A 24,257-nucleotide genomic window follows, 5' to 3' on the forward strand; every position below is an offset into this window, starting at 1 on the left:
CCTGCATGGCCCCCACTGGGGATTGAGCCCACAACCCGGGCATGTGCCCTTCACCAGAATCGAACCTGGGACCCTTCAGTCTGCAGGCTGACACTCTATCCACTGAGACAAACCAGCCAGGGTTGGTTTCAGTTTCTTAATGTTGCTTTAGGATTTTTGCTTCTGTGTCCATCAATGAAATTGGCAAGTAATTTTCTAGGATTTAGAAAGCCTCTTTTGTTTGTTTCACAAACTCTTTTATCTTCTCCTGTCCAGAGTACTTCTCCTGTGAGATTTGCTGCCTTAGGTATTGGTATCATCATCAATATGCTCATGCACTCTTAAACCCCATACCCACACTCACTCCAATCAAATACCAATTCTGCCAACTTCCACCTTTTAAATTCCATATCACTCAGTTTCCTTACTCTTTCATGCCATCAACTCCTTTACCAGTTCAGGCGGCTCTTTCTTTTATTGTTCTGGTGGTCCATATTAAGATTTCCCTATCACAGTTTTGCTCTTTTCCATCTATTTTCCAATTTGCAGTGCAATGAACTTTTAAAATGACAGATTCTATAATGCAACATTCCTTCTTAACATTTTTCAGCCACTCCCCATTGAATTCCTTTGAGTTCCTCAAATTGGCCATATTTTCTCTCATATCCAAGCTTTGCCAGTAACATTCACGTTAGTACACAAACTGCAGTTCTGGTTGAGGTGATGGATTTAGGGGAGGGTGGAAGCATTGAGCAGAAAAGAAAAAAAAAGAGAGAGAGAGAACTCATGGACATGGGCAAACATTGTGGTGATTGCAGGGGGTGGGTGGAGGTGGAAGAGGGCATAGAGAGTGAGTGACCAGATTTTGCTTATCTGTTTCTAATAATATAAAAATCTGGGGCTAGTAAACACTCCCCAACTCCTGTACTTATACTACTCAAAGCAATAGTCAGGAGCCTTATATGGCAGAGAATTATTTCAAGATTTACAATGAATTCTCCTTGGTTTGCACAGCGAATTATGTGAATTATGGGCTACTTTTCCAGAAATGCCATTTCTATTACTTTCAAATGGGCACCGTAAATGTGCTAGGCTAACAAAATGCTGCCAAGATGTTTTGCCAAATATAGATCTTTGTGTGAATTAAAAAACAACAACAAAAACCTACACAGCAGAGCTGAGGAGTTAAAGAAGGAGCAAGGGTGGGCAGGAGGCTGGCTATTCAAGAAGCAGTGCATGGAGAGGAACAAAGGCAGTTCAGGAGCTACTTTTAAAACACGATCTGTCTGCTCTATCATTTATTGTCTGCTTCAAGGAAGCATGTCATGCCTGACTCTCGTGCTCACTTCTGGGTAGCACAGTTATTTGAAAAGAGAAACTTCTTGTGAGGAAAGTGACCAGGGTGATGAGGACTCATGGAAGGTGCTAAGGAACCTGGCTAAAGTGATACTTGAAGAACTTGCAGGTAAAAAGGTAAAAAAAAAAAATGTTTTGTGTACACTGATGGCTACAAGAACATAAATACATAAATAATTACACATGCACAGAAATATTCAGGAAGGCAGACTTCATCTCCAAATTATAAGGAACTATCTACAGACCAGAGCTGCCTCAGTGTGGAAAGAGCTGCCGCCTGAGGCACTGTGTTTCCTCTTGTTTCAGGTATTCAAGCTGGGGTTAGCCAGTTATACAAAGTGCATTTATATAGTACTAGAGGCCCAGTGCATGAAATTCGTGCACTGGGGGAGGGAAGGGTCCCTCAGCCCGGCCTGCGTCCTCTCGCAGTCTGGGACCCTTGGGGGATGTAGCGGTGTGCCAAGTGGCAGGCAGCCAGGGAGGAGCCCAAATTGGGGCTGGGCACCACACTGCTCGCACTCATCTCGGCCCGCTGCTCCTGCTGCAGCAGAGTCGGGAGAGGCTCCGACCATGGCAGCTGCGCTCACCAGCCATGAGCCCGGCTTCTGGCTAAAGGGTGCTCCTCCTGTGGGAGCACACTGACCTGCATTGAGTGTCTCCCCCCTGGTGGTCAATGCACATCATAGCATCCAGTCGTTCTGGTTGTTCTGCCTTAAGGGACGCTTAGGCTTTTATTATATAGATGAGGGCAGGTTCTAAGACTCAGGCTACATCACAGACTAATGAAGTACCGTGTCTGAAGATTGGACACAAGAATCGGTAGTGTTTGAAGCTTCCTAGGTGATTCCAAAATGCAGACAAGTTTGGGAAGCCCTGCATCAGAGGGAGGTTTCAACCCTTCAGTGGTTTTCCTGCATCAGAGTGTCTAGAAGAGATGAAAGAAAAGTACAGATTTCCAAGCACTACCCGGTAGCTTCTGAATTACCGGTTTGGTGGACCCCAGGAATCTGTATGATTAAGATTATTTTCAGGTGACTCAGTTTTCTATCTGGGTTTGGAAATTATTGGATTATATGACCCCTTTAAGGAAAATGCCTTGTGCATTCTTTTGTATTGATTTCAGAGAGGAATGGAGAAGAGAGAGAGAGAGAGAGAGAGAGAGAGAGAGAGAGAGAGAGAGAGAAACATCAATGATGAGAGAGAATCATTGATCAGCTGCCCCCTGCAAGTCTTCTACTGGGGATCAAGCCCACAACTCGGGAATGTGCCATGACCGGGAATTGAACCATGACCACAACTCGGGAATGTGCCATGACCGCGAATTGAACCATGACCTCCTGGTTCATAGGTTGATGCTCAACTACTGAGCCATGCCAGCTGGGCAACCTCGTGCATTCTTAATTCAGCAAGGTTCTTGACAAACTCATTTATGGTATCCTGCAAATAAAATATGTAATATGAATTGATACAGGTATGTCTGGAACAAAATAAGGGCTTTAGATTCAAAGGTATCTGAATTCTAACTCTGTTATTTACTACTTACTTGATTTACAAAAATTCACTTCTCAATAGCATCTTAAAATGGAGTAATAACCATTTTATAGGTTGATTTTGAAGTTTAAATGAAATTATTTATGAAAAGAGTCGCTGTAGCACCGTGTCTAGTTTTATTGGGCTGTTTTCTGAACTCTGTGGTTCTATGAATGCTGTGATTAGTGAGTGGAACTAGGCAGCGCATACTAGTACACATGCTGGATGAGTGTATGTGTATTCCCTGTCGATTTTTAGCTTCAATGTGCTTTGAATCCTTGGTTTTAATATTCTGTTTTGGTTCAGGAATTATAATTGGTATTTTAAAGGGGTGAAAATAATGCCTTTCATTTGCTATTGCTTTTATGTGGGCTATAACGAATGTCTTTTTTTTTTTCTAAATTGGACTTTTGAGATAAGATTTTGTATTAATTGTACGATAAGTGATGGGGGAGAATTAACTGTGTGCTTATTTTATCACAGGTTTATAGGAACTGTGTAATTTTCAAAATGGAAAACTGTGAAGAAAGAAAAAGATAGCAGTTGGAGTTAAAATTCCAGGAGGAACATTGTGCTTTTGAGACGTCAGCATTTAGAAACGATATGTTGATTTGGAAAGTCCTGGGAGTAAATCGCAAAATTCATTTTTTCCATTCACTCAATGGATTTTTTCATCGTTCCTTGGAGTTGATGAAGTTCAGCAACGGTATGTGATGGGAAATGTGGCGTGCCGGTGTTTTCCTAGCGATTGCATCTTGGATTAGTTTGCTGCTGTTTTGAAGAGATTCCATTTTGAAGGGCGGAAACCTAATGTGATGGATTTATCTTCAGAGATGAACAGACATGGGAAGAATCCAGTGAGCCACAAGCTAGAAGATCAGAAGAAGGTAATACATCTCCTTTCACTTGCTCCTTTTTGTTTATGTTTGGAGAAAATTTTCTAAATTGAAAATGAGTGTGTTTTAGGAGATAAAATAACAGATCACTTCATGGGAGTAAATCCGCCACATAGCCAAGTGTTACTATGGGTCTGGATTTCATTAGCAGTTGGTTTTGTTTCTGGTCTTCTGAATGAATCTGTTCAATAGGTTGGCAGAGGATTCCACTTTGCTCTCTTACTCTTGACTTCTGGTGACCTGCTGGCCTGACCTTATGTGAACAGTTTTCTGAGATCCAGGGAGAGGTCTGCTTCATGGGGCGTCTCTGGGGTCATGGAGCAAGTTAGAGCTCTCCCCAAAAGAGAACACCTGCCTTCCTGCCATTAGGTGCCATAGTTGGCATTTGTAATTCTCCAGTTTCATGTCCCTGGGGAACTTCAATGTAAGCCTTCTCATTTTTACAGCTGGCCTGGGAAGAGAGTCATGAGGCAACTGTGATCTGACTCTTCAAGTGTGATGTTGAAGAATTAGTGGAAAATATCAAGCAAGGACTGTGATAATATGTTTTTAAAAATGGGTTTATAGATTTCTGAGTAAGAAGCTGGAATTGAATACTAACGGTTGCACTTAAAGCCTCATTTTCTATCCTTTTAGAAACTCTTACCTGCTAAACTACAGTACTATTGTGAGACCCATCTAGAGAGCACTTACCAGAAGGGTCAGAGACAGTGCCAGGAGAGAAAGCCCTCTCATGATGAAATGCATTATCTTTCATTGACTCCAGTAATACAGGAGAGGTGTGTGGGGACCTGGTGGCCAAGGCACAAAGGCAAGGTAGAATGAGATAATAGAAAGGAGATTTTTTTGTAAGACCTGGGCCTGAGTGGCCTGATTAAGGTTTATTTTTTATCTCTGTGTTAGATATTATTTTAGTAGTCACTGTGTAGTCTCAGAAGACAGCTAGCTCTTTCGCAGTTCTGGAGGTGAATTTACAAGAGACCATACAGAGTCAATAGCTTATTAATTTGTTCTGACTTTATGACCAATGCCACTAGAATAGGGGCCACAGTGATTCCTTTGCACCAGTTCAGGCAGAAATGATGGATTATTTATGTCCAATTGGGTTCATTCATTGGGTTTACCTATAGTATAAGTAAATCTCAGAAAATACTAAGTACTATAAAATCCAAGTGGCTGGAATCAATTTTCACATTAATGCGGATATAAATTTCTATACAAATAAGTGTTACCCAGAATACTCGTGTTTCAAGTAGCCAGCATTTTTTTCCCCTGCTGGCACTAGTGGTGTTAATCCAAAAGAGATGGCGAGATACATTTCCATTGAAAGCCTGCTCTGTAGTTTCTTAACTACTGAGGAGCCATTTAATTATTTTCCTCTATCCACATTCTTAAAATGTCCTTAATTCTGATGGCAATTTGCCTACTGCGTTGGGTGAAAGAAGAGGGAAGTTGGTAATAGGTAAGCAATTAATATTACCAGTTCCAATTTTTGATAGAAATTCTGCTTTTCTCACAGGAAAGAAAAGTACCTTTGTAGGTGTGTTGTTGTTTTTTTCATTTTCTGAATAAGAGATATTTTCTGCAAACATAGAGGGATTGCAAGCTGAAGAATGAGATGAATTGTAAAAGTCATTCTGAAAATTCCTTGTATGGAACTTTAAACAATAGCCTATGATGATGCTTACTTTCCCAGGCCAATTCACAAAGGACTGTTCAGCTCCTAAGAATAGCAATAGACTATAGACAAATTATGGAGAGCCGTGATTCTGTGGGAAAATTAAAAAGACCAACTTGGTATTAGGGGACAAGAGGATCCCATTTCTCTGTGGCTTCCATGTAGTCGGGAGGGAGATGGGGGAAGAGTGGACATTAACAATGAGCAGTAGCAAGATGGAAAATGGGGTTGTAATGAATTCCTGGTCACCCAATTGATATCAGTATTCACACTGAATAAGCCTGAAACCCAGATACTAATTGATCAGTTGATCAATACTTAAGATGCACATTTATTAAGGGTCAGCAGCAACATCCAGTTTCAGTGACAGATTTGTGAGTTTGTCTTATGGAGGAAAATGAAATATAGCATCATAAATCTTTGTAGACTTAGCTCTGGGCAGAGCCCTGCCACCACACAATTGCCAGTCAAGGTTATAAGTTCATTCATGTAATTACTTCAAGCGCTTGTAGTCTTTCATGATAAATTATTTTAACAGGCACAGTGTTGCACATCAGTGAAATAAACTACATTTATTCTAACTTGAGACAATCCAGAGGTGAAGTATCATTGTGGTATTACTGAGACATGTGTTTTCCCCCCAGAGTTTGTTTGATATACAGCAGATATTAAAAAAAAAGATGCATTGAATTGACTTCAACATACCCTCCTATTTTGAACACTGCACAACTAACTGATTTCGTGTTCAGTCTACAATAGCTTGCTAACTTTGTTCTTAAATTATAATGTGTGGATTTGTACTTATTCTCTGCTTCTAAGTAGAAACTGTTAGGACACTGAGCATGTGAGTTTGTGAGTATGTGTTCTACTGCAGTGAGTAGGTGAATGTCAGGGAAGAGGTCATTTATGGAGTGCTTACTATATACTAGCTGATGCTTGCTCCTTTCCCATTCATTAAGAAAGTATCTTCCTACAAAGGTAAAAGCTGCTTTTACTCCCATAAGAGAGTTGTCCCTATAAAAATAAAGTTGCTCAAGAATATACACACACACACTCTAAAAAAAGAATATATATGTTGAATATATATACACACACACACACACACACACACACACACACACACACACACACATATATATATATTCAACATTAAAGCATTTACTGGTAAAAGTATGTGTGACTTTTGGGGCTTTTTAAAAATAATGCCTCCTTACCTTACAAAATTTGAACAGAGGAAAACCTACCTGGAAGTTAACAGGTACCATATCCACAAGTCCTATCTGAAGTGCTCTTCACTATGGATAAACCAGAGGTGTGGGTATTCTAGAATTTGAGAATACCCCCTAAGACTCTCAAATCAACGTGGATTAGCATAGGGTGAGGTGGAATTCATTTGCACTTTTGATTCCTGTGATTTTTATCAGCAGGACTTCCAGTTGCTTTTAGGCCTGATGGGATATTCCTGTTCTTGGCGTTCAGCTTCTGGGCTTGTAATAGCATCTCAGAGCTCCTGTATGCTCATAATGTGTCTTATTTTTGAAAGCTGACCTTTTGATCCTTGTTTGCTCAGTGATGCCAGTGAGGTTGGTATATTACTTTCCACTAATTTTATTGCTTTGAGGGATGATTTCTGCAAAAGCCCCCAGGACAGTGAAAGCTCAATGGGCACAAATGTTGCTATGATATAATTAATTGTGACCTTGAATGGAAAAGCAGAGCTCAGTAGACTTTGCTGTCAGTCTAATTGCAGGCAGTTTGCAGTTCAGACAGCCTTGGGGCACTGCTTTATTGCTCCACAAATATTTTGTGTATTAAACCAAAGCATTCGTCATAGTCAACAATTTATTAGCACTACTAAGAGGACAGCGGGATGCACATTTTGAAATTATGGCAGTGATCATGCAATAAGTACTTGGTGGCCTGTTAGAATTATTTTGTTTCTGTGGTATCTAACCAGAAAGGGTGAACATCATTATTGCATATACATTGAGATATTTACTTTTATGGAAAGGTCTAAAATTAATGCCATCTCTGTTTTGTTGTTGTTTTTTCACTTTCTAAAATCATGTCTTTTATAATGTTAGTCAGCATTATTTTCACACTGCCAAGCAAGAAACTCAAGATGAGTTCTAACATATCATGTTTGTCTTGCTAAGAGTTGATAATTATTTCAGAAATGACACACTCTGGGTACAGAGAAGGAGACTGTTTGAAATGTGGAAAGTCGTGTAAAAATGAGAGAAATGATTGTATTAATAGAAAAGTGGATGATAAGGGTGGCCCTGTGATATGGCAGACTTAAAATTAAGTTTAAGCAGAAGGTTGGATAAAGAAATAACTGTAAATAACAGTGAGTTCTTCATCAGTATGTATTCACACAGACTGATTGTTCTTATTTTTTTCAGTTGACCTCAAACAGTAGTGTGGTGCAGGTACCTATATACATATACCTGTGTTAGGCCAGTTTCGGTTTTTTTGTTTGTTTGTTTGTATGATTGTTTTGTTTTTACGGAGTAAAAGCAATTTATCAATTTAAAGGTGGCAAAATTCTTATTTTACTAGTTTTTAATATGCTGGTTCTTTTAATTTAAATTACATGTGTTGCATTTTCTTGTGGTGCTGGTAAAATAGTATCATGTAAGAGTCAAGAAATATAGTGGGATCATTCTCACAGGTGTTGAGAATTACTTGAAATTGTCTATGTTGGAAACTGATTAAAGATCTGTCTTCTTAAGAGAAAATATGAAGATAAATCATGAAAATGGAGAAGGCTTAGGATCGAATCAGCCTTTTCATTCTTTGATCTTCTTGAAGGATGGCCTCATTAAATGGTGCTTTATTTTTATAAATCTGCCTGACTTCTTTATTGTTCATGTGTATGAGATATGTTAAAAGGACCACGAGGGGGGATGAGGTTTCTGAAGCGAAACCACATCATTTATTAATCATCCGATCCTGAAGCATGACAGCTAAGAGGAATGGGTTGTCTGGGGGTTTCAACAAAATTGGTTAGTCATCCAGTACTGATTATCCACACTTTTAATTTCTGAAATACATTGAGCAGCCATTCTGCAATGTTGTTATACAAATCTGGAATGCATGTTCAAACACAAATATGAATGTCAAGTTCACAAAGAAGCTGGTATTGGAGTTGTGAGGTACTGTGATGCCAGTTAAGACTGCCCCGAATTTCTCCCTGTGTCCTGTTGTTTTTCATAAAAGGATGCTGCAAACAGCCGTCTCAGGGCCACATCACATTACTTGGAGTTCTCTAAGGGTAAATTAGAATAGGTGTGCTCTTTTTCTGCTCAGAAGTGATTCTGGAAACTTCTCTCTCAGATCTGAATTTGGATAGGCAGGTATCAAACAGACTTCTGAACATTTCTATGGCCATTTGTCTTTCTGCTCCCGGCACAATCATTTTCAGTGTAAACAGGCTTGGGAGAACAGAAAGAACTAGAAATAGATACGTGAGTACATATACCATGCTTCATGTTCCTACTCCTTTGTTCTAAACTTTCATGACTGGTGGATTTAAGAGGTCAACAGATAGTGGTTCTCAACCCTCCTAATGCCACGACCCTTTAATACAGTTCCTCATGTTGTGGTGACCCCCACCCATAAAATTATTTTCATTGCTACTTCATAACTGTAATTTTGCTACTGTTATGAATCGTAATGTAAATATCTGATATGCAGGATGTATTTTCATTGTTACAAATTGAACATAATTAAAGCATAGTGATTAATAACAAAAAAATATGTAATTATATATGTGTTTTCCGATGGTCTTAGGCGACCCCTGTGAAAGGGTCGTTCGACCCCCAAAGGGGTCGTGACCCACAGGTTGAGAACTGCTGAGATATAATGACCACATAATCTTCATATAGATAAATAGGCTGAAGATACATGATACTTCAGTTATGTGATATGTGTTTTGAACATTTGAAGGCAGGATATTTAAACTGTGATTATTTTATTAATGTTATTACTTTTCATTCATTATGGTGACAGTGATAATAATGATTACTACCATTAAGGTTTAGTAAGTTTTAATTCCTGTCTTTTCTTTAATATCTTCCTCTGTCTTGGTATTAACACATGTGTTCTTCTGGATTTTATAATTTCATAAAGGACTTACTGAGATTAATTTTTTCCTTGTAAATTATAATGAAAACTGTGTACATACCCAATGCAGAAAACTTGGGATACATAATGTACTGGTATGCTCTATCATACATCATTTGATTTTATGTATTTATATCATATATATATATATTCATATATATATATATATATATATATATATATATATATATAGCCTATCTAATTAAAAAGAGAAACATGGTAATTAGCGTATGTCTGCTACCCTTCCCATTGGCTAATCAGGGCAATATGCAAATTAACTGCCAGCCAAGATGGCAGCCGGCAGCCAGGCAGCTTGAAGCTAACATGAGGCTTGCTTGCTTCAGTGAGGGAGGAAACCAACCTTCCCCTCCTGCCTTGCTGGCCTCTGAGCTTGCAGTTTGAAACATTGTTACAAATATAGAAGCTAAACAAAACCCCAGAAGCCTGCTTTCAGCCCGCAGGGATCTCAGAGCTGGAGTTGATACAGTGTTTCGATTATAGAACCCAAACAAACCAGATACCTACTTTCAGCAGCAGAGGCCTCAGAGCTGGAGCCAGACCTAAAGCTGGCCCAGAATAAAAAAGAAAAAAAAAAGAAAAAGAGGATCAGTTGGGAGCTTCAGTCACCAGCCAGCCTGAAAACAGCCCTCAGCCCCTCACCCAGACTAGCCAGGCACCCCAGTGGGGACCCCCACCCGAAGGGTGAGTGACCAGCTGCAAACAGCCATCATCCCCTCATCCAGGCTGGCCAGGCACCCCAGTGGGGACTGCCACCCTAATCCAGGACACCCTTCAGGGCAAACCAGCCGGCCCCCACCCGTGCACCAGGCCTCTATCCTATATAGTAAAAGGGTAATATGCCTCCCAGCACCGGGATCAGCGGAGCCGCGAGGCCTCCCAGCACTGGGATCAGCAGAGCTGAGAGGCCTCCGGCACTGGGATCAGTGTGACAGGGGGCAGCACTCAAACCCCCTGATCGCCCTGAGAATCTGTGTGTGACAGTGGGCGGGGCCACAACCTCCCTATCCGCCCTGCTCTGTTCATGAAAGGGGAAGGCGCCCCAACCCCCTGATCAGCCCTGCTCTGTGCGTGAGAGAGGGCAGCGCCCCAACCCCCTAATTGGCCCTGCTCTGTGCGAGACAGGGGGTAGCGTCCCAACACCCTGATTGGCCCTGCTCTGTGCGTGACAGGGGTTGGTGCCGCAACCTCCCCATCGACCCTGCCTTGAGTGTGACGGGGCAGTGCCCCAACCCCCCAATCGGGCCTACCCTGAGCGTGACTGAGGGTGGCATCGCAACCTCCCAATCCGCCCTGCTCTGTGCATGACAGGGGTCAGCGCCCCAACTCCCCAATCGGCTCTGCTCTGAGCCAGACCAGAGGCTGTACCTAGGGATTGGGCCTGCCCTCTGCCACACGGGAGCAGGCCTAAGCCAGCAGGTCGTTATCTCCTGATGGTTCCCAGACTGCGAGAGGGCACAGGCCAGGCTGAGGGACTCTCCCTCCCCTCCAGGTGCACGAATTTTTGTGCAGCGGGCCTCTAGTATGTGTATGTGTATATATATATATATATATATATATATATATATATATATATCTTATCCAATAAAAGAGAAACATGGTAATTGGCATACGACCGCTACCCTTCCCATTGGCTAATCAGGGCGATATGCAAATTAACTGCCAGCAAAGATGGCAGCCGGCAGCCAGGCAGCTTAAACTGAACATGAGGCTTGCTTGCTTCAGTGATGGAGGACTCCAACGTTCCCCGCCTGCCTTGCCGGCCTCTGATTTTGCAGTTTAAGAAACATAGTAACATATAGAAGCTAAACAAAACCCCAGAAACCTACCTTCAGCAAGCCCGGGTTCTCAGAGCTGGAGTTGATACAGAGTTTCGATTATAGAACCGAAACAAACCAGATACCTGCTTTCAGGAGAGGAGGCCTAAGAGCTGGAGCCTCAAAGCTAAAGCTGGCCCAGAATAAAAAAAAACAAAAGAAAAAAAGGAGCAGTTGGGAGCTTCAGTCCCGGCCTGAAAACAGACCTCAGCCCCTCACCCAGACTGGCCAGGCACCCCAGTGGGGACCCCTAGCCTGAAGGGTGTGTGACCAGCTGCAAACAGCCATCATCCCCTCATCCAGGCTGGCCAGGCACCCCAGTGGGGACCCCCACCCTGATCCAGGACACCCTTCAGGGCAAAACAGCCAGCCCCACCCGTGCACCAGGCTTCTATCCTATATAGTAAAAGGGTAATATGCCTCCCAGCACTGGGAACAGCGGAGCCGAGAGGCCTCCTGGCACTGGGATCAGTGTGACGGGGCAGCGCCCTAACCCCCTGATCGCCCTGCGGCTCTGTGTGTGACAGGGGGGAGCTCGCCAACCCCCTGATCAGCCCTGCTCTGTGCCTGATAGGGGGGAGCTCCCCAACCCCCTGATTGGCCCTGCTCTGTGTGTGATGGGGCAGCAGCCCAACCCCCTGATCGGCCCTGCTCTGTGTGTGACGGGGTAGAGCCATAACCTCCCCATCGGCCCTGCCCTGAGTGTGAGAGTGGCGGTGCCCCAACCCCCTGATCAGCCCTGCTCTGTGGGTGATAGAGGGCGGTGCCCCAACCCCCACCCCACGGACCCTGCTCTGTGTGTGATGGGGTAGAGCCATAACCTCCCCATTGGCCCTGCCCTGAGTGTGACAGTGGTGGTGCCCCAACCCCTTGATCGGCCCTGCTCTGTGGGTGATAGAGGGTGGCGCCCCAACCCCCTGATCCGCCCTGCTCTGTGTGTGACAGGGGGCGGTGCCCCAACTCCCCTACTCTGTGAGTGACAGGGTGGAGCTCCCCAACCCCCTGATGGGCCCTGCTCTGTGCATGACAGGGGGTTGAGCTGCAACCTCCCCATCGACCTTGCCTTGAGTGTGACAGGGGGCGGTCCCCCAACCCCCCAACCCCCAACCCTGAGCGTGACTGAGGGTGGCATCGCAACCTCCCAATCCGCCCTGCTCTGTGCATGACAGGGGGAGGCGCCCCAACTCCCCAATCTGCCCTGCTCTGAGCCCGACTAGGGGGTGCACCTATGGATTGGGCCTGTCCTCTGCCACCCGGGAGCAGGCCTAAGCCAGCAGGGTGTTATCTCCCAAGGGGTCCCAGACTGCGAGAGGGCACAGGACGGGCTGAGGGACCTCCCCTCCCCCCCGAGTGCACAAATTTTTGTGCACCGGGCCTCTAGTATATATATAAAAGCAAATATTGTACTATTTTGTGGCCTGTTTTGAATGGCAATCATATCACTGTCAATTTCTCTTTCAAACTGTGTTTCAAAAGGGGCTGGAACTTTTCTCCATTTGACTATATAAATACATAATTTCAACACAGTACCAGTACCATCATTTTAAACAATGGTTCCACCACATCTTTTTGCCTCCCTTGAGGTTCCAGGTGAGTGTAACCAGCTGGACTGAGATTACACAGTGCTTACTCTCAGGCAGCCACGTGAGGAAACCTGGGAACGTTTGTGAAGGCACCCCTAGAGAGCGCTTAGTGTCAGCACCACGAAAACAGGCCTCTGCTCATGTCCAACGTGTAATACTGATCACCGAGTCAGCATAGGAGATGGCACTGGCCTGGAGTGGGGAGCAGGATCAGGTGTGTAAGCAGAGAGAGTGAGAGACATGTTGGGCATGGCCGGCGTGCCTGACTTGTTTCTGTGGAGAGCAGGCTACCTGCTGGTGAGCAGAGCCACCTGGTTGAATAGCTCTAGGACAGGGTTGGCAGGATGTTTTGCATCTTCCTTACATAGGGACTGAGCACATGTCCCCAAGACTGATGACATGCAATGAATACGCAGTCCTTGGGTAAGAGATACATGAAACAAAGCTGATCCATTTTGTGAAAACAGTGACTGTGAGAAATTTTGTCAATTTTATGTGTAAACTTAGAAATTTTGAATGAGAAATAAGCAGAAGTCCATTGGTATCTTTGATCTTCAAAGTGTCTTGCTGTGAGGAGCAGCAGCGTCATTCTTAACTGGGAGCATAGAAGTAATGCAGAGGCTTGGGCCCCCCACTAAACCCACTGAGTCAGAATGTGAATTTTAACAAGGTCCTCCGGCACTCCAGGCGCAGCAGCCCTTAGAAGCACTGCCCCAGAGACCTGTGTGTGGGAGCTCTGCAGTGGAAGGAAACTTAGTTACCCTCTGTTACAGTAAAATGCCCTTTATTTTCCATCTTCAGGTTTCTGTGCCCCTTCCTGATTCCCTTCCACTTATTTCTAGGAATCAACAACCAAACACATTACTTGCAATTGAATCATTATTTCAGGGTCTGCTCTGGGAAAACCTAAACTAAGACATTCCATATCTATAACTAGGGGCCCGGTGCATGAAATTTGTGCACTGGGCGGGGGTCCCTCAGCCCAGCTGCCCACTCTCACATAATGGGAGCCCTCAGGGGATGTTCTACTGACAGCTTAGGCCAGCTGTGGGCAAACTACGGCCCGCGGGCCGGATCCGGCCCGTTTGAAATGAATAAAACTATTGAAAAAAAAGACCGTACCCTTTTATGTAATGATGTTTACTTTGAATTTATATTAGTTCACACAAACACTCCATCCATGCTTTTGTTCCGGCCCTCTGGTCCAGTTTAAGAACCCATTGTGGCCCTCGAGTCAAAAAGTTTGCCCACCCCTGGCTTAGGCCCACTTCATGCTCCCCTTACAGCTGGCTTCTCCCCTGCCCTCCGATCGCCGGCTCTGCCCCTGCCCCCTCTGATCACTAGCTCTGCCCCAGCCTCCTCCCATCACCAGCTCCGCCCCTACCCCTTTCAATCACCAACTCTGCCCTTCCCAGGCCTAAGGCCTCTGGCCAAGGCCTTAGGCCTGGGCAGGGGACTCCTTGCCCCCTCCCTTCACCGGCTCAGCCCGTTGCCCTCCCCTTCTGCCTCCCCCTCCACCTGCCTGGCCAACAGGTCTGGACACTTCAGCGGTGGGGCTGAGGGGACTGGGCGCTACCATCTTTGTGACAGAGTGATGGGGTACAGTTAATTTGCATATTACTCTTTTATTAAATAGGATTCTAGAATCCACACAGTATATTTGTTCCAAACAGCTAATGTTGGATTCTATGTTAACATAGCTCTTTGGAATTAAAATTTTTAAGAATTCTATCCTTTTCATTTATTCCTATTTTATTGTTGGATATTCTAAGTACATACTGAGACAGATGACAATACCAACACTTATACAGCATGACTGAGCCTGCCTTATGAACACTCAGCAGACAGGTGACTCACTCATGGGACAGCTGCTGCTACCATGCATTCCCACCCCATTGTTGGTGACCTTTGCAGCTGAAATTGTCCCAAGCAGTTGCTGAAGGAGCTGTCAGCACCTCTTTCCATCTCTTGCGTTCACCCCATTCATTAAATGTGAGCAAAATGCAACGATGATATCATTGGTGCTTGGAGTTTGAGGTGGGTTTTATGTGAAATCCTCCTATTCACTCCTCTTTTTCTCTGGGGTTCCTGCTGAGGAGCTATATATACCTAAAACAATGAGTAAATGGGAACAAAGGACTAGCATTATAAAAAGAGGGTGTATATAAATGCTTCCATACTCTCCTAAAATAGATCAGCTCAGAGGCTCTGTGCATGGTGCCTTAGGTCCAGAAGCCAAATATGGGTTTTCTTGTTTCTCAAAGTAGAATCACTGCTCTATTGAACAGACCTGAAAATACTCATCAAATTAGTTGTGTGGATGAAGATGGACAGAGAAAGCCTGCCCAAAGAGGAGGACCCTGCTGCTGGGTGGGCTTATCACAGTGGAGAAAAATGAGTGATGCCCACACCGTTAGCAGAAAGAAACACTGTCCAGTAATAAAACATGGCCATGATTTCACTCATCACCTGACCAATCAGGCTACTAATGTCTTTTGGAAGATTTAATAAAAAAGTAATGCAATAAAGAGCTAATAGCAAAAAAAAAATTTAGAATAAGGCTGCCTGAGTTTGATTTTTGGCTCAGGCACTATGTCAAATTACTCAACTTGTCTTCTCCTAATTTTCTCATTTGTGTTATTTCATCAAATGGGAGTATTGAGAGCAATTAAATATATATATATATATATATATATATATATATATATATATATATATATATATATAGCATTTGGAATAAGGCTGATGCCTAGGAAACATGCAATAACTGATAGCAGTGGGGCGGGGGTGCGCAGATGGGAGCCAAAGGGGCAGAAGTGTTACTCTCCTTATGACTTCCTGTGAGGCTGGTGCTGAATGACTTACAGCTTAGCTCCAAAACACACACACACACACACACACACACACACACACACACACACACACAAACACACAAACACACACACATGCACACACAAGTGCGCTAGAACCAACCAACCAATCCTGGATTATCCACCCAAGCCCCAGGGCAGAATTTCCCTGTGGCCTGTCTGAGCATTCTCTCCTGACTTAGGTTGGACTTGGTGTTAGTGGTTCATCTGCGACCAAGGCCCAGCTTGCCTGTTTCCTGCAGTCACCGGAGAGTTGGTGCTTGGGATATTTAATCTTAACCTATCACTATAAAATCAACCACAGGGCACTAGCTCAAATTGAGAGTCAGTTAGAAAAGTTTGTGAGTTCAAAGGCCTTACTTGCCTTAGGATAACAAATTTTCTCACCCAAAATATTTTCTGGCCATGACATGTTGACAAGTACAAAGTTGTCCTTAATTTATGGCACATTTTAAATAAAAATTTACTTTCTAAATCCTAAGTATTAGTATGAATTATGTTTCCGTCTTCAAGAGGAGTAAAAGAAAATTGAACATGGGGAAAATTCTAAACTCATTAACCGAAGCATGCATTCTCTCCATTATTTCCACAGTGAGATTGAGAAGGTAAAAATTGTATGAATAAAGATGTGTCATATATCATACATCGTGAAATGTTAATTATAATGTCTAGTGGTCGGTATATGTGTTGACTATGAAATTCTTTCAACATTTCTGTGTGCTTGAAAATATGTATAAAACAACATGAGGGAATACCTTAAAAAGAAGTGACGCTTACTTTGAAGGTATTTGCAGTCTAGTAGTATATCTGTAGGTTTTCTGCCTTACGTCTCAGCTTTAGCCTTCTCCTCAATGCAACTTTGAGGATTTTAGAGGAATTAAGGGAGACTGACTCAGGATTGCTAATAGCTTCAAAGAGTAAATAGTTTTTTCAATGGGCTTAGGATCCTAAGCGGCCTTTCTTGCATGATATATATGGGAAGTACACACAATTTTCAATAAGTATCTTAAAAATAAATTTTAGCACTCCATTCCATATGTATTCATTTTCCCTTGACTTAAAAATAAATTTCATATTTTCAATCATTTGTATATTTTATAGAGGAGCATGATGATTGTGCTCCAAGTTGAATATGGAGATGTCAGTTGCAAGCATTTATGCAATAAAAAATAAATACCTTTTATCAGTTTTTGAATAATTATTCATGAACAATTTTTTTTTATATTTCATAGAATAAACTGTCTTTTATAAATACTTCCTGGCATATATTACTCTGGACAGTGTAACTGGTTAAAAAGTATGTAAAACATGCGGTATTATATTGCCTGTTGAGAAGCAATTTTTGGTGAGTGTTTTCGCCCAAAGGATGTACTTCTTGGCTAGGAATGTTCTACAGTGTATTCGGTAGACTCTATGATTGCTATCTTCCAGTTAGCTAACCAAGTTTCCATAAATCTGTTTTTCAGATGTAGATATGGAGGTTAGTAGATTCAGGTTAGTAATAATCATCTTAAGGTAGCATAAATTGTATTTAGCATAAAATATATTTTTAAATATATTTTCATTGATTCCAGATAAGAAGGGAGAGAGAAATAGAAACATCAGTGATGAGAGGGAATCATTGGTTGGTTGTCTCCTGCATGCCTCCCACTGGGGATGGAGCCCAGGACCCAAGCATGTGCCCTTGACCAGAATAGAACCCGGGACCCTTCAGTTTATCCATATATATCCATCACCTCCCCCTTGCATAACAAAGTTGGTTAGGCCCCTACTCATATTTGAATAGCAACTTGTAGTTTACAAAGCACTTTTTCTTGCATCTCTGTCCACTCTCATAACTTCGTGGGCCTGTAGAATATATTCTTTATGTCCAGTCTAGTTACAGGCTTGCCCAAGGTTAGAGGACTCACCAGATAGCATATTTTTATTTTGTTTAGTGGTCTATAGTTTTATATTACATTTTTACCTACCTATGTTTAGCATGTTTTCTCTGTGTATGGAAATTACATATCAGATTATTTCTTTCTTAAAAACATCTAATTTATTAATGCTTTGCTAAGAATCTGAAGGATATGCATGTATAGCAGCTTTTCTAGTTTTTCCAGTAAACTTTTATACTACATGAGCCTGAGTATGATATACTTCCTTTAAGCCAATGTTTGTCAAGAGCTGCTCCCAACAAGATTTTGGAAAGGTGTGAACAATGAGCAGATTTGAGACGCTGCTGTTTTTTGTTGTCATTCAACCTGGTTTGGTCGCATTTAAAGTGTCACATTTGGGAACTTAGGTTCCAGGTTCTCTGTCTTATCTTGTTAAAGGTGATTGATTTCATTAAATCATATTAGGAAGCTTCATTTAACTGTTAGGGGCATATATTGTAAGGAACACAGGTCACATGTAGGTTTGGTAGACTATACAGAGGAAAGCGTCAATCCACACAGGTAGGGCCACACTCCATCTCAGCTTCTCAGTTTTGCCAGCCCACCAGCCACCAGATGAGGCATAACGCTTGGCTACCTGGTCTCCTGGTTGTGCCAGTGACACATATGAATACATGCAGGTATGTGAGCCTCCGTGCACTCCTGTAGTGCGGCAGGATGTCCTGTTGGACCACATTCACATTCAGAATTGGCTCGCATTGTGGATGCGAATGAGAAGCAGGCCTGTCCCAGAGGTAGGATCGCTAGCCATTTCAAGGCATATCCACATCATATTTAAGGGGATGTTAAAAAATAAAATGGATATGTGTCCATCCTTGAACCTAATGTACAGTACGTTTGATTTGTCTGATGTGGAATGAAGATGAGAATAGTGTTCTGTGTAAGTGGCCCTTTTGATGTTCTGCTGTGATACATATTTTTAAATGATGCTACATTTACCAGCATCACATTTTTCTAATGCTCATGCTTCCACACCTGCTCATAGCTATAGGGTATTAATGAAAATGTGCATATCCAGTTCTGAGGCTAGGCTCACTCTTCTGAACGGTGTGACTGAAGCCACATGAATTCTGCTTGCTTATCACATTTTGCTGCTGGTAGTCAATTTTATACTTTATGTTTTTCATTAAAATGAGAAGCTGTTACCGGCTGCTTGATTAAACAACTTTATTAGGTGCAGTGTAGTAATTTTAGCTCAGGCTATCTCGGTAAGAGGGCCTATCTCTTAACAGTTCCTGGTATTGGCAAATTGTAATGTTTGTAAACAACTGATAACACCTTGTATGTGTATGTTATTCTCTAACACTGCAAAAGATTTAGAGTTAAAATTTAAAAACAATATGAACTTTGTTATTAATGTCTCAATTTACTTTCTCTGTAAAATTTTGTATATAATTATAAGCTGATGCAGTGATTTCCACATTGCTTTGGGGCAGTGGTTCTCAACCTTCTGGCCCTTTAAATACAGTTCCTCATGTTGTGACCCAACCATAAAATTATTTTCGTTGCTACTTCATAACTGTAATGTTGCTACTGTTATGAATCGTAATGTAAATATCTGATATGCAGGATGTATTCTCATTGTTACAAATTGAACATAATTAAAGCATAGTGATTAATCACAAAAACAATATGTAATTATATATGTGTTTTCTGATGGTCTTAGGCGACCCCTGTGAAAGGGTCGTTCGACCTCCAAACGGTCATTCGACCCCCACAGGTTGAGAACTGCTGCAGTATATACTATGCTATTTTCTATGCATACATACCTATGATAAAGTTTAATTTATAAGTTAGATACAGTAAGAGATTAGCAACAGTAACAAAGGGATGATTCATGTCCTGGGCAGGGCAGTACAAGATTTCATTATGCTACTCAGAATGGTGCACAGTTAAAAACTTATGAATTTTTTCTGGAATTTTCCATTTAGTATTTTCAGAGCACAGTTGACCACAGGTAACTGAAACTGTGGAAAGTGAAGCCACAGAAAAATGGGAGACTACTACTGTACCTAATTAGTGGTCCACTAAGCATATTCGTGAGTGTAGCAATGATTTTTTAAATACACAGTGCATCCTAAAACCCTTCTGTGACTTTTCAGTGCTTTTGGAGTACAGTCTGAACGACTTAACAGCTCAGTGGGGCCCTGCATCACCTAATTCTGATTCCTCCTCTAAACTCATCTCCCACTATTCTTCCTCCCCCTCATTCTGACCCAGCCATATTGGTGATCCACTGTGAAGTTCTTTGAGCAGACCAAGGGCTTTCTCCCTTCAGGTCCTTTGCCCTGAGTGCTCTTTTTCCACCTTGAGTACTCCTTTCTGCATGGGTGGCTTCTCATCATTCAGGTATTTGATATTAATGTAATTTCCTCCAGAAAGTGCCCAGCCACTCCATCATTACATTCTGTTATAGCACCCTGTTGGTTTCCTTCTTAACAATCATTTCCTTTTTAAAAAATTTAAATTCTTTATTGTTTAAAGTATTAGATATGTCTCCTTTTTCCCCCATTGACCTCTCTCCAGCCATTCCCACCCCCCCGGCACAGGCTCTCACCGTCTGCGTCCCTTGGTTATGCTCATAGGCATGCATACAAGTCCTTTGGTTGATCTCTTACCCACCCCCTCCCCGGCCTTCCCTCTGAGGTTGGAGGTCTGTTCAATGCTTCACTGTTTCTGGATCTATTTTTGTTCATCAGTTTATGTTAATCATTATATTCCGCAAATGAGTGAGATCATGTGATATTTATCTTTCTCTGACTGGCTTATTTCACTTAGCATAATGCTCTTCAGGTCCATCCATACTGTTGCAAATGGTAAGAGTTCCTTCTTTTTTACAGCAGCATAGTATTCCATTGTGTAGATGTACCACAGCTTTTTAATCCACTCATCTGATGATGGACACTTAGGCTGTTTCCAAATCTTAGCTATTGTAAATTGTGCTGCTATGAACATAGGGGTGCATATATCCATTCTCATTGGTGTTTCCGGTTTCTTGGGGTATATTACTAGAAGTTGGATCACTGGGTCAAATGGGAGAACATATTTGCCAATGTTATATCCAATCAGGGTTTAATCTCCAAAATGTATAGGGAACTCATACAACTTAACAAATGGAAGATAAATAACCCAATCAAAAAATGGGCAAAGAACCTAAGTAGACACTTTTCAAAAGAGGACATACAGAAGGCCAAGAGATATGTAAAAACATGTTCAAAATTACTAATCACCCCAGAGATGCAAATCAAAACAACAATGAGGTACCATCTCACACCTGTCAGAATGGCTATAACTAACAAATCAACAAAGGACAAGTGCTGGCGAAGATGTGGAGAAAAAGGAACCCTCGTGCACTGCTGGTGGGAATGCAGAATGTGCAGCCACTGTGCAAACATATGGTGTTTCCTCAAAAAAAAAAATCATTTCATTTTGTTCTATGAGCCAGGTATGTTCTTGCTTATAATCTGCATCTACTAGGTCAGGGATGCTGCCTGTCTTGGTCTTCACTGAGTTGGAAACCTTGCATGTGATATAAACTCAGGAACTGTTACTATGGAACGAAGAAGAAAAATCTATTGATGCAGCAAAGGTTTAATGTGCACTTACCAAATTAGAGTATGCTTTTTGATAAAAAACTAAAGATAGAAAATAAAAAGATAAGTATTCATCTTGCCCCAAAGAAGCTCTCAGGCTAGAATATCATTAAGTAAGAAAATAGGAAAACTGGAACTCAAGAAAAGGGCTTCTGGTAAGAGTAAATGCTGAGTATTCTCTACCTATACATATGCTTGGGTCTTTATTTTTCCCTATGAGGGAAGAGTGGAAAGTTCAAAAAAAGACCATCTCTGCAGCCTCCTGCATTTTCCACAGATGCCCGGAAGCCTTCCAGCTCTTCAAGGCGAGAGAAATGTCAGGCTTGAAAGTTTTATGGTTTTCATGGAAAATTATCTAGCTACAGTATTTTATGGATTCCTACATGATATTCTATAGGCAGTAGTGATGTCATCTCTAGTATTTAGCATTGTTGGATACTGACTGAGGCAGACGTTTATGTGATAGTTGGACTCTCTCTATAAAGGCTGCATAGAAAATTAAGGCTATAAGGTTATTTAACATGCAATATTTAATTGTTTTCCCCCACAAATGTAGGGTAAGATGATGGCAAATTTTATTTAGTTTTGAAATGATTATGAGTGCTGCCACCACCGTTTGGCACAGACACTAGAATCAGCTTCTTGAGTGGTAGTCAGTCTTCTGTGATGCACTTGAAGTGGGGACGGATGGTCCGTCCTGCTTACACAGCCACGGAGATAAGCCCCAGTGTCTTCGGGTCACGGCTCTGTTTATTACAGCCAGATGGTGCCAACAGGTGTTTCTTCCTAGCCTGAGTGGTGATGCTCATCTATCGCTGGTCCAGAATGTTTTCTGAGAATATGATTCTGCTTCCGAGCGCCGAGCTGGATCACATTTTGCTACTGTAGCCCCAGTGTTCAATGCCCCTTCTCTTTAGGTCACATACATACCCACCTCCCTGGCAGCAGCTGGCATCAGGGACACTGCATCAGACCTGTGTCCAGGGCCTCTCTTCTCCAGGAATTTATCCCTAGACATCACCCCTTTCTCTTTTCTACTATCAAACACAATGAACTTGATTATCCTCCCTTTACCTGGGTAGTGGGCTTCTAGTACAACTTGGACCCTAGCAAGAGTCCATTTCAGTGACTGCAAAATAATTTCCAGCAACTCGCTGGTTTGGAAATTAGAACAGGACAAACAGTCGCCAGATTGGTTCCCAGTCAGAGCACATACCCATGTTGCAGGTTGGATCCCAGGTGGGGGTGTGTATGGGAGGCAACTGATCGATGTTTCTCTCTCTCTCTCTCCCTCTCCCTTTCTCTCTCTCTAAAATCAATAAAATATTTTTAAATGAAAATAAATTTGAATTATTCTCTGATGAGCCATACTACCACATGAAGTTTATGATATCAGTAAGTTTATTGATGTCCTTACCTCTAAAATATTATGCATGTCTATTCTCAAAACTTGCTGTCCTGTTAGAATTTATATGGAGCAGCAGCTCCTTATATATGAATTCTATTCTGTAAAGTCTTATAATATTGATTGGCTAAAAGTATAAATATTTTTTTCCAAAAGAAATACTTTATTCTTATATGCATGCATACAAGTCCTTTGATATTTCTCTTAACACCTTCCCACTCTCTCCTGCCTTCCCTCGGAGACTCAATGGTCTGATCAATGCTTCTATGTCTCTGGATCTATTTTAGTTCATCAGTTTATGTTCTTCATTATATTCTGCAAATGAGTGAGATCATGTGATGCATACATATAAGCAAAACCAAAGGACACAGATAGTAGGAAGGCAGGGACATGTGCTGGGGAGGGGGAGAGGTCAATGGGGGAAAAGAAGACATATGTAATACTTTCCACAATAAAGAATTTTAAAAAATACTTTATTGTTGGAGCTTAGGAGAGAATTTTCCCAGATAAGAAAATGTAATCAGCCTTTTATATGCTTGTTTTATACAGCTAGATTCTTTCCAATATTCAGAAAGGCTAGGGGTCCATTAGCATACACTGTTGTTTCATTTTTCCCTCAAAGATAATGGGCTTTTCATACTCTTGTTTACAAACATAATTAAAAATAGGCTTTTATAGAGAGGAACATAATTCTAATAGAATGTTGATTAACTGAAGTGTTATTTAGGTTTTTTTCTAAAATTCTTAGAGAGCACCTGATAGAAATTTAGGATTAATTTTAAGGGAAAATAAAGCTAGAGCAACTATTGCAAAATAGCAACCAGAACTTAAAAAAATAATTGAATTCTCTAACGGTGCTTACTGATATAGTATCCACTAGCCACTATAGCTATTACAGTTTAAATTAATTAAAATTAAACAGCCACATTTCAAGTGCTAAGTGGTCATATGTGTCTAGTGGCTATCATATTGGACAGTACACATATACAACATTTATTGTGAAAAGTTCTATTGGGCATCATTGCTAAAATGTTAATCCTCGTTAGAATGCAATGTAGTTCAGGGAATCAGATTCAGGCCAGCAAAATTCAGGAGAACAAGAGCAGTCATGGAAGGAATTTTGTACTCCTTTTAGTGAACACAATCAGAATGGGAGGCTATCGTTGTGAAAATGAGAACAATAACTTTTCCCCCTATAAATTTAGTAGAATCAAATGTTTAGAAGGATCTTAAAGGTCAGTTAGACCAATTACTAAATTAATATCTGAACTGTTTATATTGCCTAGACTTGCATACATGGAATAACACAAAGCTCCTACCTTAAGAAGCAATATACATTGATCATTGTGCATAATCAATTTTGCAATATAGAGAAAAAATGACTTATCATATATTATTATCCATAATAAATTATTTGATAATGAAGTTTCACTACTGAGACAACATGAAGACTTCTGAAAATGT

The 24,257-nt window shown here is 41.7% G+C and overlaps 1 protein-coding gene across 1 annotated transcript in view; it reads left to right on the top strand.

Moving 5' to 3' along the window:
• Nucleotides 1–24,257, top strand: part of NAV3 (neuron navigator 3) — an 860,737-nt gene that overhangs the window by 244,753 nt on the left and 591,727 nt on the right. The window contains exon 2 of the mRNA XM_059683697.1: nt 3,349–3,752. Within this exon, the coding sequence (XP_059539680.1) occupies nt 3,681–3,752 (72 nt within the window). The 5' untranslated portion in view covers nt 3,349–3,680. The remainder of the gene's footprint in view (nt 1–3,348; nt 3,753–24,257) is intronic.

The sequence above is a fragment of the Myotis daubentonii genome, chromosome 2, assembly GCF_963259705.1.
Source record: "Myotis daubentonii chromosome 2, mMyoDau2.1, whole genome shotgun sequence".
Classification (NCBI taxonomy): domain Eukaryota; kingdom Metazoa; phylum Chordata; class Mammalia; order Chiroptera; family Vespertilionidae; genus Myotis; species Myotis daubentonii.